General features: G+C 37.5%; 1 protein-coding gene across 1 annotated transcript in view; it reads right to left on the bottom strand.

Annotated features, from left to right (window-relative positions):
• Positions 1 to 21511, bottom strand: part of LOC122787440 (4-hydroxyphenylpyruvate dioxygenase-like) — a 705402-nt gene that overhangs the window by 28775 nt on the left and 655116 nt on the right. The window contains exon 12 of the mRNA XM_044054155.1: positions 2923 to 3045. Within this exon, the coding sequence (XP_043910090.1) occupies positions 2923 to 3045 (123 nt within the window). The remainder of the gene's footprint in view (positions 1 to 2922; positions 3046 to 21511) is intronic.

Consider the following 21511-nt stretch of genomic DNA (forward strand, 5'->3'; position numbering starts at 1 on the left):
ATGATGATGTAGTTGAAACTTTTTAAAGGGAAAATATAAATAATAAAAATAAGAAGGGGACAAATAAAACAAAATTGATAGACCAATCACTTTAACAGAAATAAAAGATCAAATAAAAATGTTAAAGAATAATAAGGTACCAGGCTTAGATGGTCTTATACCAAAACTATATAAAATACTACTGGATGATGCAGTTAAAATGTTAGATAAGGTCTATAGAGAAATAAAAACAACTGCTGAAGTCCCCTGTCATGGAAGTATCCCTTATATCACCTATTTTAAAACAAAATAAGGAGCCTACAAAGTGTTCATCGTACAGATACATTTCACTTTTAAATGTGGACTTTAACATGTTCATGTCCATTTTAGCTAACAGAAGTAATCTACTTATACCTAAACTAATTAACAATGATCAAACTGGGTTTATTTTAAATAGACAAGTACAGGATAATATAATAAGAATACATACATATTGTGGGGTGACAGGGACATTCCATTATCGGACCAGCAACTTAGCTGAACTGTATTTGGTAAAACTGTCTATGAAAATGGGAGACACAGCTGCCTTTCTAATTTCTGTTATGCCTCCCTTATATTTCTTTGCTGAATATTATTACCTTTGTTTCTTTACACCTTGGAAATGTGGACTGCTATCTCCCCCACCCATTTCAGAAAGTATGGCTCACAGTTGTGCTCGGTGACACCAAGTACTACATATTGGACCTCACCTTGTTGAAATCTAAACTACTAAATTTGTACCACACCTCCCAACAAAATGAAGACTCAACAAAAAACAGTCATAGGACTGAAAAAAAATCAGTGTTAGCAGGGAGCAAACCCACTTGCACTCTGCACATACCTGCTATATGTGTGTGTGTGTGTGTGTGTGTGTGTGTGTGTGTGTGTGTGTGTGTGTGTGTGTGTGTATATATATATATATATATATATATATATATATATATATATATATATATATACACACACACACACACACATATATAGAAAGAAGATGAAATGCTCGCGGTTATGGTAAGTGTGAGTTTGGGAGATTTGTGACATACATTTTGGGTGTACTGAAAGCATCTGCATTAGGGGTGAATGTGTTTGTGCATGTGTTTGATGGCTAGTTTTAGAGGAAATACTAGGTAAGGACATAGCTTTAATGTTGTATGTGTATACTGTTGTATGTAGTATCTATAGTCATGGCAATGTTAACAAATGGGTGTTAAGGTTGGTGTTAGGTGCAAGGGAAGGGATAGGGCTTAACATGCATTAGTAAGGTGGTATGGTGAGAGAAGGCCTCCTTCCAATCATTATTAATGTGTGCTTACACTAACCTTGTCCTTATCCTAACTTCAGCCCTATAACTTAACTTAGGAAAAACTCTTTCCATAACATTACCACTAATTAGACAAAGAATGTCTGAATTTACTGGCAGGTGAATCGCAAATGAAAAAATTTTCCTTTTGTGAATGTTTTTATTTTCATTTTTTTCAGTTTTGTGGATTTTTCATTATTTTAATTTTTGAAATGCTGGAATTGATCACCTGTGTTTCAATGGTTGTGCATTTTGAAAAACCAACATGTACTCTATATATGCTACCTCTGAGGTGCCACAACCACTGAAACAGAGGCTGTTTGAAACTGATCACTCCCAGCTGTTTATTTATTTTACCATTTGTTGACCAGGATAGTCCGACTGGATGCATGTCCATTTTCAGTGGAGGCCCAGGGAGAAAAGCTGCAATTACACACATAAACATCTCACATACGAGCCAAGTATATTTACAAAGTAAGTAAAGTGTGGCCCTCAAGAGGGACTCACAAGATTAACAAAGTGTCATAGAATACAAAACAAGTAGGTTAAAACAAACAGTTATTATTTACAAAGTATGTAAACTGTAGCCTTCATGAAGGGACTCACACGATTCACAGTGTAACATAATATACAAAACAAGAAGGTTACAGCAAGCATTTGTGGGCAAGAAATGAATATAGTACTGTTTAAATAAGGAAGTAGAAATTGAGATTAATCAGGGTTGGTACAGGGACAATGCCAGTGAATTTTAAATACAGTTTGTGGCTTTTTTTGAAGAAACTTAGAGAGGGCTCAAGGGTAAGTTTAGCTGGAAGTGAATTCCAAGTTTTGCCAACAAAGTTGGCAAACAGGGAGTCAGCAACTGAGTTATTAGCTTTGTGTGTTGGGACCAACTGTTCTGTTACTTCACTGGACACACAAAGATGCAGCTGTCAGACTACAGTAAAATAAAGCTCCTAGTACAGTGAATCCTGCCTTACAAAACAATCATTGCACCCATAAAAAAACAGATAGTAATAATGCAGGAAAACACTAAAAGTGCATGTGCACAACTTGTCAATGGAATCCTATGATAAAACATTTCCTTTAAAGGAAGGGTCAAACCACATAAAAACACTCAACTCCCCCCCCCCCCCCACACACACACACACACATGCACAGAAAAAATATAAAGCTCTGTATAATAAATGAAATGGGACTTGATAATCCATATGACAGGGTAAGGTGATTCTGTACATATCTCCTGCAAAGAATTAAAGGCCCTAGAGGAACAATTATGATGGGACTGGGAAGGGCTGACCATGAAGTTTCGAGGAGCAAAAAAGGATTAAAATATCCATTTAAATACTAATGGTACATGGATGGCATCATTGCTTATAGGTACATTGATGCTATTAGCTGCTTCCTCCACAGTAAGTATCTGATGTCACTTAACTTCCCAAAGGCCTTACCTTACTCAAAAATGCACCGAACAATTCTTAAATAACAGATGAGTAAGGTAGCTTCAACAACAGAAACGCTATTATAAGAAGTTCAATACAGTTCTCCTCTTTCCGTTTATTCACACACCCCTCTTCAAATATCTGGACCTTGTTATACTGTACCTGTAGTTTGTTTATATCTTCTTTTACTTTGATTTTGGCTTCCTTCAGCTTTTCCCTAAGCTGATCATAATAAGTGTCTGGAGTTGAGAGAAACTCCATTCCACGGTCTTTCAAATTTGCAATCTGAAACAAAAAATTAATATAGTTCCTATTAATTGTAAATGTATAAGTACAGAAGTGTATATGTATGTATTTCATTTGATCTGCATAACCTTATGGCATTCTCTTAAACAAAAGGGACGTCAGACTTCCCTGTTGATTCCAAAGTTAGAATCTAATTGAAGAGAAAACATTAGCTCACATCATTAGACTTATGTAATGATATAATTCTGTTATGTTCATGGAGGGAGCATGTTTGCTTTCTTTCTTTACCTCTATAAGATGAGAGAAGGGTGCATGCCTAGAAATGTGTGCACCATGTGAGGTCCTTGATGGAAACCAAAATGCCAACAGAGGTGTTTGCCTTAAGGGAAACAGGGTATTTGAAGGCTTACACCCACACAGACGTGAGTAACAGTTCCACACAATGCCCATTGCATGCCTTACCTTAGAGGCATCACTAGGTATGTGAGGGGAAGAAGCTGTAATAACTCCCAACTACCATGCAGATGATAGCATCTCTCCCGGTGCTTGACTCTCACTCCATAGGGTGCAAATAGGCCATAAGGCTCTTGTCACAAGATGAATGAATAGGTCAATGGAGCAACAGTTGGGGAATTTTTATGGCTAAATGTGGCATACGGAATGGAAAAAAATGAAATTAAGTACAAGTAATATCAGAAACAGTAAGGGCTTATATATATATATATATATATATATATATATATATATATATATATATAAAATATATATATGGATCCCTATGATATGATAAAAACTGCATTTGACTGAAACCATAAGACTGAAATTTCAAAAGACTGAAAAGTCACTTGACTGAAACTCATAAGATTGAAACTTCCCGCATTGGGGTTGAGGGGTATAGCCCCCCACCTAGTCTGGTTTTATATTGTCCAGTTTAAAATTTAGTATATTGAAATTCAGTATTACGGGTTTAAGTCGAGTGACTTTTCAGTCTTTTGAAATTTCAGTCTTTTGATCTCAGTCAAATATATATATGTATATATATATATATATATATATATATATATATAGGTCTACTTCAGATTGCCAACATTTCAAAATGCCTATATCCTTATGGCCGACACCATATGGCCAACAGGTTGAAACGCCAACAACCTGAAATAGTAGTGCATACTACTACAAACAGTGTTGGGCAGGGGGATAAGCCCCCCTGCACCCCCCACACCCCCGCTACTTAAATATTTTCACTCCGAGATCGCACTACTGTGCAGGAAAGGGGAATCTCCCAGTTCTGCACTGTAGCGGGATCTCCGCTATCATTTGTCGGCCTTTCAAATGTTAAGTCATATGGTGTCGGCCATATGGGTGTCAAACATTTGAAATTTCGATCAAATGAAGGACTCCTATATATACATACATACATATTATATATATATATATATATATATATATATATATATATATATATATATATATATATATATATATATATATATATATATATATATTAGATAATGGAAAAACAAGCAAGAAATCTGAGAAAGTAGCAAAGAGGAATGCACAGGAAAAGACATGAAAGTAAAAATAATAACATTTTCTTTCATTTTATACTGACAGTTAGTAAGACCTCAAAATAACATCTTTTCTGCAGACTAAAATTAAGAAGGACAAAGCAGAAACTTTTAAGTATCTCAAGGAGCTCAACATAATCTAAGAAGGTAGCACCTTTCCTTTTGGACCTAGAAATGTATGAAAATAAGAGGATACAGTGTAAAAAATGACCTGTGGGAAAAGTGAGGAAATATATTTTCACATTGAGACTGGTGAGTGTATGGAGAAGCTTATAATAGAAGGCAATAATGCATGACAGAGTCACAATGCATTTCATTTGAGGATGGAAAAAGGTAAGTAACTAGCTAAGACGTTTCTGCATTTTATTCCTTAGTAAGAGAAAAGAGCAGTCCAGTAAATTAAAGTAGTCTTTTCATTATCGTTTATATTTATATATACATAGACGTTTTTGCATGCACAAAACAATAGTTAATTTTTATTTAATAGTTAATTTATTATTTAAGGTTTCTGCTTGCATTTCCTTTTGCGGTCTGTTACTTTGCAGAAGAAAACATCCTTAAGATATTCATTCCTTCTTGTTCAAGCAGATTTTTGTAAATTGGATATGTTTCTGGTCTCAGAACTATGAGCAAGGAACAATCATATCTCTCAATTGTCCAGATTTTCAAAGAATGTCCAGATTTTTGCCAGATTTTTTTGGTCCATTCCTCATAAAATTTGTAGTTTTCTGGCAAATTATTGAGGATTGAAGTCAATAAATTGTACTATAAAATGACAGATATTTGAGTTTCAGACTTTATATCCTTCAGAAAATACATAATAAATGCAAAACCTGTTATTCTAGCAATTTTCTAAGTTTATAGGAACAATTTTTGTCCCTATTTTTGGGCCTTTATGCCCCCATTATTTTTGGCTTTGTCCAGCTTTCTAGCACTGGGAGGTTGAGACATATGGGCACAGTCATAGAGTACAGAATGTAGCAGCAGATAAGAACAACTAGGCCATAAAGTTAACAAATTTTTCACTTAAAGTATACATTTCAGATCTAGTTTACCAATCTAATGTTTTCTGTCTACAGCTACAGTTTCTTCCCATCTGGTGGATAGCTTCTAGTTCTACACCGTTGCTTTTGGTTTCTGAACTTCTTTAGGAAGGCTGTTTTACTTAATGGAAATCTGTAAAAAATATCTTCAATTTGTTATTTCTAAGCTGCTTCTGCTGTTCCCACCAGTCATCTTTAACTTGCAACCATGGACTGTTCTTTTCATGCATGTCTTCTGAAAGGTGTTATTGCGCACTTTGTTGATATCACTGAAGTAACTGAAAGTTTTATCTTGTAACCTTTTCCCATTTTTAACCATATACTTAATGTGTTCTTTTAGTTTTTATTTTCTTATATTCATTCTGCATCATCTTGCTCTGGGCAAAGTCAATTCTTTCTATGTATTTATGGAGACGGTATTCAGAACTGTACAATGTGTTCAGAAGGGTTCTCATCAATTATCTTTATGAAGAACAAGTTCTTGCCTTGGGCTGGAGATGGCTGTTCATGTGTACCAAATATACAAAGTTGTCCTTACTACCTTATCACATTGATTGTTCTTAGTTAGGTCCTTTCCTAGAACTAACACAAGTGTACTGAAGGTTTCATGTTATGACTGCTGTGCTATCAGTACTTCACCTCCCAAGTCCAGTCTTCCCTCTAAGTCTGCAGTTTTAAAATGAATGTCAGCTGCAGTACATCTGATCATGTTTCCATCACTGCTAAACTCCTTTTTATTCTTTCCATTTTATTTTGGGAATAAGTGTTATTGCAGATTGTTGTGGCTCATACATAGAAGTGTCTTGTCAGGATCCTCTTCATTCTGCTTACTTATATACTAAACAGGAAAAATTCCAATACTGAGCTCTAGTGCACTCCTCCTTGATGTCTGCCTTTGCTGTAGATACATTTTACTGTTAAACTCTGTGTTCCATTATCCAACTATTTTTAAGACAGTTTAGTACTCTGGGATCCATTCTAAGGCCATCAATCCATCCATCCATTCCCATGCTAATTAGCACATTGGGCAGTGAGCACTCTCCAGCACACATCATTTCCATAGTACAGTTTTTACGGAGTCGGATTGCTAGCCTGACACCCAACCTTACTCCCATGTATACACATGTTGTCAGGTACACCACACTCACACACACTCATACCTATAGCCATTGTAGAGTGTCCAATCCACCTACTGCATGTCTTTGGAATGTGGGAGGAAACTGGAGCACCTGGAGAAAACCCACATGAACACAGAAAAGACATGCAGACTCCACAGAGAAGGCACCCCAGCCGAGAATCAAATCTGAGAACCTCTTGCTGTGCTGCGATAATGCTAACCGCTGCACCACTGTGCTACCCACTGTAAGGCCAGCTAACTTAGAAATTAATCTTTTGTGTAGGATTCTGCTGAAATTCTTGCAAAATTCTAGGTATGGAACATTTCAAATCTACTGCAGATTTTGTATATGTCATGACCTTTCTTCTGTAAATTTATACCTCTCTTTGGTTTCGCATGCCAGTGGCCACAGAAACATCATTATTGTAATGCAAATGGACTAGGATAACAGGACAGTTTTCTGTATTAATAGTAATTTTGCATGACACAATACTGCAGAATTTGACAAATGGGTGTGGTCATATTCAGCTTTTAATAAGACTTAAGGTATGCTCACAGTCCTTTCAATGGTACTGCTCATAAATGTTATCTTTTTCATTTTCTGCAGATAACCAGATCATTATGTCTTTTAGTGGTCCAGTGAACCTCTTGTTTCCTCTAAATCATGTTATTTGCATTAGCTGGTTGCTAATGGATATACCCTCCCAAAATAACTGTCCCTATACAGTCATCTGATGGGGCAGTATGCCTCTTAAACTATAATCTCTCTCAAACTAAGAATAATTCTTTCATTTTCCGTCAGAATCTTCACAAGTGTGCTTCTGAGCACCATCTTTTTTTTTTTTTTTTTTTTTTTTTTTACAATCTACTTTACTAAAATAACTGTTCACAGTATATATGTTAACAGCATAAGAACACATTAAAATTCCAATCAATGACTTACAAAGCTCATCATATGGATCACTGCTTCGGTAGCATTAGCTATATGGGGTTATATCTTGATAAGGATATAACAGCCGGCCTGCATCCAAAGCTTTCAGGCACCTTCCACATGCCCAAACTGTTAGTTAGTTTCAAGTGAGCTGACTAAAAAGCTAGGTTTGGGCACTAAGCCATTCAGAGCTTTCCTGCCACCAAAGAGAGTGCTCCTCTGAAGCTTTTGAGGATCAATGGTCAGCTCTTGGTGTTCCATTGCTGGGCAGATAACTTCACTTTGGGGAAAAATCTTCCATTTTACTTTTTATTACCTTTTTTCTTTAAAATAATAATTTTAAAGCTGGGAAAAAGTGTTTCGATGACTGTCACATGACTTTTAATTATTTATAAATAGAAGGGTCACTTTTTTTTTACTTTTTGGGTAAAAAGAAAAAGGGATTCTTAATTTTCAAAAGAGATTCTAGAAATGGAACCTCAAAATGATTATGAAAGGACAGATTATGTTTTCTCTCCACAGTTTTCTGTTTCAGAACCTGAGGAGTATGTAGCTACAGCCAGGCACTTTGAAGCATTCTGTTTTGCTGGAACTATTTCCAGAATGGATTACAAGTTTCATTGAGGAAACAGTGATGTTTCTCAGTCTCTCAGGAAGTATTATGATTTGTCACAACTGGAAAATATTTTTGTCACAGCCTGTAACTTCCTCACAGCCAGCTTGCTGTCCCCAGGAAGGCAGAGAGATTATGTAAATTGCAAATGGTTGTCACATCCTATTACCATTTGCTGTACCCATCAAAAGAGATCAATTCCAAGCAGTGTCAAGGCTCATTCTACAAGGGTCTTGGCTTAATTTCTGGCTTTTTGGAAAAAAATAGAGTCTAGACATCATCTAGAAGCACCAATTGGGTGCACTGCATACACTTTTACAAAGCACTATAATCTAGGTTCCTTTTCTAGCTCTAGGATGGGCTTTACTAGGCTCATTCTCCACATGCTCCAGAACCATAATCCTTCCTTCCTCCAGTCAGTTTAACCTATGGTAATCTGCTCATTTAACTAAAACTACTGCAGCAGTGATGCAAATTATGAAAATAATACAGTTGTGTGGATAAACTTACTATAACAGTAGATGCTCGAATCAAACGACTGCTGCAGTAGCCACTCTCCTCCTTTGCCCCCTTATTTTGTATGACTTTTTTGCCAGCGAGTAGACATTTATTTTCCTAGCATTGTCCTTCTCATGGTCTTAGCCTCCATAAATCTGTTGGCATGAAAGCTCTGAAGGGCATAAAGCCCAAACCTGGCTTTTTTATCAGCTCAGATCAAGCTGACTAATGGTTTGAGCATGCTGAAGGTGCCTTAAGCTATGGAAGCATATTGGCTGCTATATTCTTGGCAGGATATAAACCATTATAAAAGTGATCACTTGAGCATCTGCTGTTATGGTAAGCTTACTTAGACAACTGTACTTTCTCAACATTTTCAGTAGAGAAAAAAAAAACAAAAATCAAAAAGTGGTACATCTATACAGCCAATAACCAGGTGTCCAAAATTAAACAATAATTAGGTTACTCTATAGCATTATCAGCATGGTGAATATGCTCTCTTATGGATCCCTATCATTCACTACATACAGATTCAATGAGTTCCCTCTAATAGTCACCCCTTTGGGTAGAATAAGAAGGGGGATGATAGGGCCCCAGAATGAGAAAGGAATAGCCCTGGAAGTTCAGCACTACATATCAAATATCATATGATTATGTCTCAGTCCAATAAAGTTAGTATAATCATGACAGCCTTTTATTGAAAAAAGTTTGCCATGCCTCAGCATCCCTCAGTTGCCCCACTGTTTCCATATTTCCTCCATTTGTTGTGACTGCACTATCACACTGCCTGATTATATATATATATATTTTTTCAGAAATATCATTATCATCAGTGCTAATAGTTGTCTGTTGTATTGTGGTAATTCAGCATCCCACCGAACCCAAAAAAGAAACTAAGTATGGTGCAACCACTTATTCCTTGGGAAAACCCTACTTACTACAAAAAAGCAACTAAGTATGGTGCAACCATTTATTCATTGGGAAAACCCTACTTTCTACAAGTTGTAGTCATTGCTGAAAACCCTTCATAGTGGAACATACACAAAATATATGAGCCTGTGTTCCCCATTGACCCTCACAACACCTCCAACAAATCTAATAAACTCCAGCAATATACTACTTAACCAAACTGGTATATAAAGGTAATGAAAATGACTCCCACAAAGGACTGAAATTTCCAAGGTCGTGTAGGATATTGCATCATTCTATTAGCTTTATCCTAGAGTTGTCTGTTGCATGAAGTATATAATTATTTTTCTCACTTCACCTTCATTTTAGTCATTCACCACATTTCTTCCACATGTGAAATCGTATATGGCCTACTAATTAACTGTTTAATTTTGATGTCTACAGCCTTTACCATTACTATTCAATTCACTGGATCAGGTTTGTCTGTCCTTTCAGGCTATTTTTATTTTTTCACTTCTTAGTATGGAGGTCTGTCTGTTTGTTCTACTCCTGGAAGCCAAATCTAGTTTTACTTTATCTCAGGTCATAATCTGACCCTGTCAATACATTGGTGGCAAGAGTGTAGATCTGTGTTTCTCTTCTTCTTGTGCCAAAAAAGGTTCTGTAAATTTCTGACCACCTGTTTGACCCCAACAAGAGCAACTCCGACGTCAAGCCTAAGCCTTCTTTAAGACCAGCCTTCCAGAATATACAATCTTAAACTTGTTTCATTCCTGAGTAATATTAATTCCTTCCAGAGACACAGTCCTCATGAAATAGTTTACAATGTTTTAATCTAAATTAACTGTAAGTACTGATTGAAATACAGAACACCTGATCACCCACTGAACTTATCTTCTCCCAGGCTACCCAAGGAGCCTTACTATACCAAAGAAAGCTTAAGATCCTTTGTTTCATCTCACCATAATGTAAGGAGACTGCAGAGCCAACAGAGGTTTTCAACAACATAACATAAATATAATAGATAACAGAGGTTATCAGTGAGAGCACAAACATAAGCAAAGTTTGTACCCACTGATTCACCTCTATAGTTAGCATCTTCCATGATGTAAATTTGACCCACCATATTACTGTCGATCACATCAGGTAAAAGAACCTCTGATTAAAGATAGTAAACAAAGGCAAAACATATTGTAGCTGTGTATACAGAACATTTTCTTTTTCCACTGATGGCCATATAAGATTGTCAGTGTTCTGAATGATCTTCCTATTAGCAAATGTTCCCTTATTTTGGTTGACTTTTAACTATCCTTCAATAAACTGGTATAACTGGGACACCTATACCTCCAATGTAGGATGTGTCTAAAACAAATCTTTCCTTGAGTAGGTGGTAAATAAACCTACTAGAAGGCACAGCCTTCTTGACCTGACTCTTACAAAGATATCTGCCACTTGCACTACTCTTGTGTTTCTCCTTTCCCACTGAAGTCTGAGCCTAAGCTTGTAACCCTCGCCTTTAAATTTCCAAAATCTCCCACAACAAACTCCACTGAATTTAAGGATTATGAGCATGCCAGCCTCAACCTACAATGTGGCAAAATATCAAACATCACTTATGATATCACCTCCCCTGACCTTAATACAGCAGCAAGTCTCACTAAGGAATTGTACAGCTATTTAAGAAAATGCATACAGTTAGTAGTCCCTCCCAGAACCAAGTATCACGGGAAGTTAAAAAACAAACCACTGTGGTAGTTCACCACCATACCTAAACTATTCAATAAAAGAAAGAAACTTCTTAAGTTGTATAAGTAGAGCCAAACCCCATCTTTTTAATGATAACATCAAAAGCATTACAAAAAAAGAATACTATGAAGTCCACTAAAGGAGCCTATGAATTTAAGGCTGGTCTCTGAAACCAAATATAATTATAAATACTTCTTTATCTACATGAGAAAAATAAAAAAAATACCCTACATTGCTTATAATTTATTCTTAATGAGGCTTCCTTTTTGACCCAGATGACATTGCTATTGTCATTTCAAACAAATTTAATGTCAAATTTCCTTTACTCTCCCAGTTAACTAGACATCATTTACTGAATGTATTAACCAAGGCCAAAAATATTTCATTTCTGGGAACTGACAATATACCTAGTTGCTGAATTAATAGTGTTATACATGTCATCAAAACACACTTCTCAAACTGTTCAATGTAGGTTTAGTTACTGGTTTTGTTCTTGATGAGTGGCACACAGCAGTGGTGATACCCCTCCATAAGGGTGGCCTGAGTAATTACAGCCTTATCAGTCTTACAGACATCATCAGAAAAGCCACGCAACACATTATAACTGACCTCATAAACTGTAATTTCAAGAATCTTGTTAGACTTGACCCTCAACAGTCTGGCTTTATAAAGGGTGGACCCTGTCTTTTTAATTTGAAAGGGTTACAAAGGCTTTAGATGATGGACATGCAGTGTACATGGTATATCTTGCCTTGTCCAAGGCCTTCAACACCGTTCCCATGCTGGCCTTATACAAAAGTAAAATGCTTTAAAATTCAACCCATGTGTGGTAAGATGGATAGCAAATTGAATAAAAGACAGAAACAACACAGTATGAGTTGCAGCATATGAAAGCATGAAAGTAGCCAAGAATGTCCCTCAGGGTTCAGTGCTGGGACCTCTCCTTTTTGATATTTACTTCTCAGGTCTCCAAGCAGAGAGACAATACCTCTGGCTGACAAAGTTTGCAGAGAGTTGCAAACTTGGGGTTGTTATTAAGTCACCCTATGACATCCAAATCTTCCAGAATGAACTCTCCCCAGTAAACTCTTGGTGTAATAAAATCGGTTCAGACTAAACTTTACCCCTGTCTCCCCTCTAAAGGACCAGTCACAATTCTGGAAGAATGCCAGGCACCCAGCATTACTGTAGCACAGGTTAAAGCTGCATTGTCCAAGGCCAAGAATACAGCTTCCATGGGACCAAACAGTATCACTGACTGTGTTCTACATGAACTAAGTGAACTGGCACCACACCTTTGCCCTGTTCATTCACAGCCTCACCTCTGGCTTTGTCCCTGCAGAATGGCGCACTGCTACAGTCGTCATCCCCCATAAAGGGGGAGCGATTACAGGCCCTGTGAATTATTGCCCCATTAGCCTGACGAGTGATATGTAAGGCTATGGAGCGCATCATCATGGACCTAATTAACAAGGATATAGGGACTCTCCAAACTCTGGATCCCACACAGTTAGGTTTTGTGAAGGGTAGATCATGCCTGCTCAACTTGGTTGACTTCTTTGAATCAGTCACCAGAGCTGGATGAGGGCAAGGCAATATATACAGCTTATCTCGATCTGGCCAAGACCTTTGATACCATTCCCCAACTCAGGAATTTTTGATAACTCCCCAAACTAGGCATCAACCCCTGTATTACTGTGTGGGATCTGAATTGGCTCACAGAACCCACAGTGTGAAAGTCGCAGACTTGAGTCAGACTGCCGACCAGTCACGAGTGGAGTCCCATGGGGATCGGTCCTGGGTCCTCTCCTGTTTGGCATCTACTCAGAAGTCCAGGCCAACATGGAGGGACTCTGGCTGACCAGGTTCCCTGACAATTGCAAGCTGAGAGCCCCAAGTGATGTAGATATCCTACAGAATGGCCTCACTGAGACCAACAACCGGTGTCTCAACCATGGCCTTAAGCTTAATGCCAAAAAATGTCATTGCCTTTGGGAAAAACTGTTCCCACAAATTACCACATTGATGGTAGTCCACTGAAGGCATTATAAAAGATCTGGGGACAGGTTGACAGCAACCTCTCCTTCGACCACCACATTGCCACTGCGGTCAGAAAGTCCTATGTGGCACATCTCCTTACCAAGTGGTTTGCATCCAGAAAGAAAGAGGTAATCATCTCTCTACTCTTCCCCAATTAGACCAGTCAGAGTATAATGCCCATTTGGCATGTACTCACTAAACATCTGCAACAGCTGGAAAGGCCACAAGTACCTCACAGAGGATCCTAGGCCTTAAACGCATGCCCTATATGGACAGACAAACCCCCAGCTTTTCTCTCTCATATAGTCTTAAGAGGTGATCTCTGCTCGACCGTACTGACCCAGTCCTGTCAGAAGTGTTGCACCTAAAGAAATCCCAATCCCTCCGCACCACACGCTCCATGGACCTCCACCTCATTACCACAGTCAACAGAATATGCTGGAGGGACAGGTTCATAACCCCAGAGACTGCCCATGCTCTGGAATAGACTTCCCATACATATCAAGCAGAGCAACCTCACTGGCCCTTTTTCAAGAGAAATCTTGAGGCGATGGGAAAATAGAAAGTTCACCCCAGGGATCACTTCAGTGGCTCTACTTGATAAAGGCACCGGGAACTAGCTGCATGATGCCAGGGCACTTCTATGGGCTAGGCTTGTAAAGGCTCCAGGGCTGTTGGCCTAGTACACACCTATGAACCTATGTGTAGTATCATCATTTTTGGTAGACAGTTCTCCCTTCCTCATACTATCTAGACAATACACCTCTTAAAAATGAAACTGTAGCTATGGACCTAGGTACTTGGGTTGATAGCTCTGTCCTTTTGCTCATCATATGACACAGTTGTCAGGATATCCTTTTTTTTAGTCCAGTTAATTGCGAAGGAATATATTCATTTTCTAAAGAGGTTTCTCTGGAATTTCTTCTTTTTTAAATTTTTCCATATCTTTTGGGTTTCTAATACCATGACAGAAATGGATCCCATTCTTAAATCAGGGTATAGTTAAAGGTCATGAAATTAGTGTTGTTTCAATCTTTGCTAGCCAGAAGTGCTCTTTGCAGCACCCACAATGTGCCCAGAACTGATTCCTTCCACAATTCATAGAGTTACTTGTATTGGTAGCATATCTAAACACAGCTGTAGATTCTTTTTTATAAGACCCATTGCTCCTGCTACAGTTGCAACTGTCTGGGTATCTTTCTTCCACATTGCTCTTGTTTCTGCCTGCAAATCTTGATATTTTATGACTGTGTCTTTTTGTAAATGAGACATTGTAATTGCTAGGTATAGTAATTTCAATGATCAGTGCTACTTTTGTCTTTTTTTCCTTGACTACTATATCTGTTTTTCTTGCATCTTTTTTTGAATTGTTGGCAATGGGTGATCCCCATGTGATGTACACTTCATTATTCTCTATAATGCTTTCTGGATCATAGGAAGTTACTAGGCTAATGGCCCTGAGGCCCTTACAAGCCTAGCTAAGAATTTAGCCCATGTTCCAACAAGTCAGCACACTTTGCGACTGTCCAGCAGCGACACAGGTGAAATCCCAATGGTGACCCATCTGGTTTATGTTTCCAGTGTTTCTCAGCTACGTCTGTTTTGTACTGTTTGCACATTCCCAGTACAACAATCTTGTCAGATTATTGTGCCTTTTTATTGTACAGGCCCTCTTCCATGTGTGTGTTACACCCAGCAACAAGGTGCGTGACTGTTTCCAATTCTTTTTTTTACTGAACCTATATTTGTCTGTTTCTCTCACATGTTCAATGGACTTTGCAAGCCAATGTGTACTTAGTCTACTATCCTGGGCTACCATTATTAACCTTTCATCCTTTGGTATCAACTCACCTCTCTGTAACCATTCCTACATCAAATCCTGATCAACTTGAGGTTGTTTCATGAGATCTCTACACTTGCCACAATGTTTCCTTTTAATCTGATCCTTCTCCTTTCTTTTGTTTTTTACATTCAGTTGCTATCTGATTTTTTTCTACTTCTGGTTTGATTTCCATTCCCACTTGCCACCTTAATGCTTCTGCTAAACTAAGCAGAGAGGTCATCTTAGACTTCCTGTCCTTATGTTGTGAAACTTTCACTATGTTTGGATTTGATGAGGTCAGCAGATATGTATGCAGTCTCACAACTGGAGATCTATACATGTAATCAATTTCAAGGGCTCCATACCTTCTTCAGAGTGTGGAATATATAATCTTGGTATACACCGATTTGTATATATATCATTTGATAAGCATGAAACATTTTTCATGTTTTTTTGTCCAAATGATGCAATATCTTTTGGGGCCAGTCGGTCACACCAAAACTGTAAGTTATAACAGGAAGAGCAAATTGGTTTATAGTTTGGACTTTATTCCTAGATGTCAAGGCTGTTTTCAATATTAGTTTTAATTTTCTGAAGTAAATTCCTTACTTAGTTTTATTTGCATTTGTTGAGGTTTTATTGCTGATCCTTCATCAATTCCCAAATATTTATACTCCTACCTGCTGAGTTTCCTTTATATCATATTCCTGTCCTAGACTGATATTTTCTTGGTACTGCAACTTTCCTTTAAATGCTGCTTTTGCACATTTATCAAGACCAAATGTCATTCTTATATCATATAAGAAAGCTTTAATTGCTTGCAGTTGTATATTCAACTCCTCATTTGATGAACTATACTGTTTTAAGTCATCCACAAAAAAAGTAGATGAGAACTGTATAAGCACGTTTGTTTTCTCAGAGCCAAATTGCAACCCAGACCTAACATGTTAAGTAAACAGCATAATGGGTTAAGGGCAAGAAACAACATCAGTGACAGTATAACCCTGGAATATTTCCATTTGAATTTTTATCACTGGGATAATAATTTGCCCTTTGTCATGGCTTAATTGCAAAGTGGTTTGATAAAGTCATGGTCATTGTAATGTAATTTATCAGTCTAGGATGTATCTTATACATCTCTAAGCACTCCTTTATCCATGAATGTGGAATGCTGTCAAGTGCTTTTTTTTAACTCTATCCATCACATACTCAGATTCTTCCCCTTTTTACAATTCTCCATATGCTTTATTTAGCAAGAAATGATTTGTTTTTCTTTATGACTTTGTTTTGTTACCCTTTTGTTCTATTGCCATGATTGAGTATTCTTCTAAATGACTATAAACTCTGTTTGCATCAGTTTCAGTATATAGGTTTATTCATAGTCAGAAAGCATGGATGACTTACAGGTTCACTCTTAAGACGGAGTATAGTTTCTCCTGTTGTTAACCAGGCTGGTGTCTGTTCAAGATGCACATATAAGTAGTTCTTACTCAGGGTTAAATCTTTGTGTAAAGATGTTAAAACCTTTAGCCAGAGGCTAGGTACTTCATCTAGGTCTGGGGTTTTCCAGTTAGGAGCTTTTCTTTAATTTTGTTTAAATTTGTCTGGCCATTACTTCATTCCATTTCATATCCTGTACATTTAAACTCCTTCCTGTTTCTTGTAATTTATCTATCCATTCAGCATCTTTATGTTCCACAAGGTCTTCTTAAATGATGGCACAGTGGTGCAGTGGTAGCATTGTCGCCTATCAGCAAGAGGTTCTCCGGTTCGATTCTCAGCTGGGGTGCCTTCTGTGTGGAGTCTGCATGTCCTCCCTGCATTCATGTGGGTTTCTTCCAGGTGCTGCGGTTTTCTCCCACATCACAAAGTTTCACCCCAGGCCTCTGCTGAAAATTGGCTTTGTTCCAAGTCGGACTTTCCCGGTAAACAAATGGTTTATAAATAAATATTTCTCCAGAATGTGTCTACTTCTTTTTTTGGTGGCATTTCTATTCCTTTTGCTTTATTTGTCAGTTCTCCATAAAACTTTTATAGGTCATCAATGAATTTCTTGTTTTGTACTTTTCATTTATATTTATCTGCATGTCTTCTGAGTTTTTTCTGCCTGTGCTTAGATCTTTAGTTTATTATTTGTAATAGTAGTTGATAGATCTTTGTTTGCTCAGATGCTGTACATTTGCTTTTATCGTGTCTATCTTTCTAAATATTTTTGTTGATCTGTCCCCTCTTCTATAGTTTTCTAACAGTGACACTTAACTCTTGTCTTAATTGCTTTATAGTTTTCTCTATTCAGTGTTTCTATGATGGCATTGTATTTCTTTCCTTCTTTTTCCTTATTGCTCTGTATTTTTGTGGTAAGACTTTACCTGTTATTAGTTTACCTGCACAGTAACAACACATCCTATTTACTTCTGTTATATCACATGCATTTGTGTTGATAGTATTGATTACTGATAAACAGACTAGATAGCTGCTATAATAAAATATTAAAGTTTGCTACAGATGCCAGCTACAGATCCCATCACTGTCACGCTCTCAAAGAACTCTCTTGGCTAAAATTCTCCAACCTACTAATTTGTAAACAGCTCTCCATGGCCCACCAAATACTCAACCAACCTGAAAAAACACCCAGTCTCAAAGGCCTACTGACTCACTATTCCAATAACCAAACTTTGCGCTCCAGTAACAAAAACCTAGTTAACATCACTAAAAGTAACAATAATGCTGATGACTCGCTGTACTCAAATAGTATTGCCAAAATCTGGAACTCCCTACCCATCGATATTAGATCCACCTCCAGCACCACCAAGTTTAAGAAACTACTAAAAGGTCACCTAATATCTACCTGTCTCTGCTCATGTACTAACCTTGGATAACTTTCCTTCACTCAGATATAACCTCTAGCTACACTTCTATCCAAACTATAACTCCTGTAACCTCCTTCTCCCTCACCTGTGTCCCCTTGTTTTCCTCGCAGTTGTAAACTGTATTCTGTCAGATGACATACAAAATTGTACTGTAGAGGCTTAAGAAAATCTAAGACATGCTGTGCTGTATTTGTACTTTATGTGTTAATCTCATCTCTCATGTTTATATTTTTGTTGATTAATCTCCTATGTATATAAACTGCTTTAGTGATCTCTGTTAGACTGCAAGTAAATTCATATAAGCTGTATAGTAAACTTTTTCTTTGTTGCACTAGACATGTATTAGTAAAAATGTACTTTGCTGAAGCTTTTCTCCTTGGGCCTGCACTGAAAATGGACACTGTTGTCTAGTCGGACCATCCCGGTAAACAAATGTTAAATAAATTAATAAATTACTGTGTACATCTGTTTTATAAGACTTCTAACATTCTGGGTCTTATTTGTTTTCTGTAATCTGTTTCTTTCCTCAGTCTTAATATGTCTATCCATCTCTATTAAATCAAGCAACTCTACCCTTAGATCATTTTCTTCTAAAGTGAGGGCACATTCTTTGCTCTCTGTTTCCTGTAGGCATTCAGAAAGTTCCAGAACATCTTCTTGTGACATATCCTGTGCAGCTGCATCCTGTTTCATCTGATGCTCCTTTATATGGGAACTCATTGGCTCATCACTCTATAGCATTGCCTGCATCAGAGTTGCCATTCTTTCCTGCTCCTTCCCTTGCTGTCCAACTCCAGCTGAACCTTTGGTACTAGTTTCCTACTGAAGGGTCCATAGCATCATCATGTGGCAAGTGATCAGGTGCTTCCATTCTACCTGTTTTACCTTCATTTGCGTATTCATTATAACATCATGTTGTGATGTTACCTGTGCTGGATTTTCTACACTAAATCCTTCATTTTGTAGGTAATCCATAACTTCAGTTTATATTTCTTTAACTTCTCCGTTAATTATCATCCTTTCGTCTTCCCCTCTTTATTTTATTTTTTGTATTGTGAAATTTTTCATATCTGGGTACCTGTACCTGTACTTCTCTTCAAATATCGTTGGTGCTGATTTTTTTGTTTTGATTAGATTTGCTTTCTCATTTGTATAAATAATGCACCGTCAAATCTCTTTTTCTTTCCTGTGTCCATATTTCTTTTTCAGATGGGTCCCACTCCACCTGTTTCTCCTTAATTTGGGGATTTGTTCCATGATGCTGCGACATAAACCTGTGCTAGATTTTCTACAGTAAATCTTTCATTTTGGAGGTATTCCATAACTTCATTTTCTATTTATTTATCTTCTACCTTACTAATTTTCTGTTCTGTGTCCCTCTTTGTGTTCTTATTTTTTGTATTGTGAAGTTTTCAATATCTGGATTCCTTTTCCTGTATTTCTCTTCAGATATCTTTGGACCTGCTTTTTTGTATTGATTAGTTTGGCTTTCTCATTTGCATAAATATTGCACCATATCAGATCTCTTTTTCTTTCCTATGTCCATATTTCCTTTTTATACCTCAAAAAAATCTCTGGGTTTTGTTCCTTATATTTTTGCATTTCCAGTGTTGCTTCTTTTTTCACGCATTCCATAGTTTCTGTGTCGATGTAACGTTTATCATGAATGTGTTGTATTAACAAATATAAATTTGCATTTGAAGCTTATGGTTTTTCTTGTGTAAGTATTTTTTTCCTCTAAGTTCTCTCTCAATCATTTTGCATATCTTTTATGTAGAAATTATAGGCTTCTTACATAATAGTAACAAAACATAATTTCTTTCTTATTCTCAATAGTCCACTCTATAATCTTTATTGGTCTTTTTTTGGCCTATCTTGTGATTTTTGTGGATTGCTACTTCCTTCTACAATGAGGGGCCATCCTCCCCCTAAGCCTGGCCTAACCCCATTGTACGAATGTTTTTGTATCTTGAGGATTCTGCACAGTCATTTTTTCCAGTCCTGGCACCAGTGCGCATACCAGAATTGAGTACTTTTTTCTCCTGGAACATCTACACCCAGCTGTCGTTTTTATTTTTCATCCTGCATCTACATGATATATGCTTTATAAAATACAGTCTTATCAGTGATGTCTTGGTGAGATTTTGTGAAAACAAGGTGGACCCCATGAAGATTCTTGCAAAGACTTCAGGTTGACTTCAGTTCCAGCAATACTACTCTCCTTTTCTTCCTGATTTCATTATTTGCCCATTCGGAACCCATTTCTTCTCAGTATGAAGTGGGTTCCGAATGGGCAGATAATGAAATCAGGAAGAAAAGGAGAGTAGTATTGCTGGAACTGAAGTCAACCTGAAGTCTTGATGAGAATCTTCATGAGGTCCACCCTGTTTTCACAAAATCTCACAAAGACATCACTGGTAAGACTGCATTTTATAAAGCATATAAGTTCCTGATTCTAGAGCCGTGGTGGTGCAGCGGTAGCGTTGTTGCCTCACAGCAAGACGTTCTCCTGTTCGATTCTCGGCTGGAGTGCCTTCTTTGTGGAGTCTGCATGTCCTCCACGCCATCGAGTGGTGTTCGAAAGACATGCGTGAATGGGCTTGCCTTTGTTGAAGGTTGGGTGTCGGGCTGGCAACTCGGCACCATAAAAATCAACTGCCAATCATTAGCGGACCGGAGTTCTGCTGTGGCGACCCCTAACCGGGAAAAGACAACAACATCATGAAGTTTCTGATTCTGCGGAAAGCATGGTTTCAGATATCCCTTTTGAAGATTTATCTTTCTTCTGAGAGTTTAGCTATGATGAAAGAGGGTTTTCAGGGGGGAGCAGAATGAAATTTCTATGGCACAGAAAATATACTATGATTTATTACAGCTGGATATGACCAAATCTGCAACTGTGCCTCCTTTATTTTGCATGCTTTAGAGTTTGTTTTTTCTCACTGCTTCTAGTTTGCCTAATAGTCAGCCTCCTGGCTGCCGCAGTACGTCTGACAGGTTAGACACACTACCTCAAACTCATAAGTATTTGTTTTCCAACCACATAGCAGATCCAGCAGTAATTTCTCTATCTAAATCTGCTTCTACTTCTGCTAAACAAATTACTGCTGCTAACCCTATTCCCTCTCACTTGAATGAGAAAGCTTTTGACTAGCTGGGGAAGAAAGTGTATTGTTCTGCTACTGTAAATGTCAGGATTTTAAACTTGCAAGCTCATATGTTAAGGTAGTTATTTTATCCTTTGCGAACATGCAAAAGTTAATGGTTAACTTTCCTTCTGAAGTAAATAATTAACTGAATTCCTCATTAACAGATGCTTCGTATGTTACTAGGTATGTTTTAAAGTGT

This window comes from Protopterus annectens, chromosome 13.part0, assembly GCF_019279795.1.
Source record: "Protopterus annectens isolate FY-2018-M chromosome 13.part0, PAN1.0, whole genome shotgun sequence".
Classification (NCBI taxonomy): Eukaryota; Metazoa; Chordata; order Ceratodontiformes; family Protopteridae; genus Protopterus; species Protopterus annectens.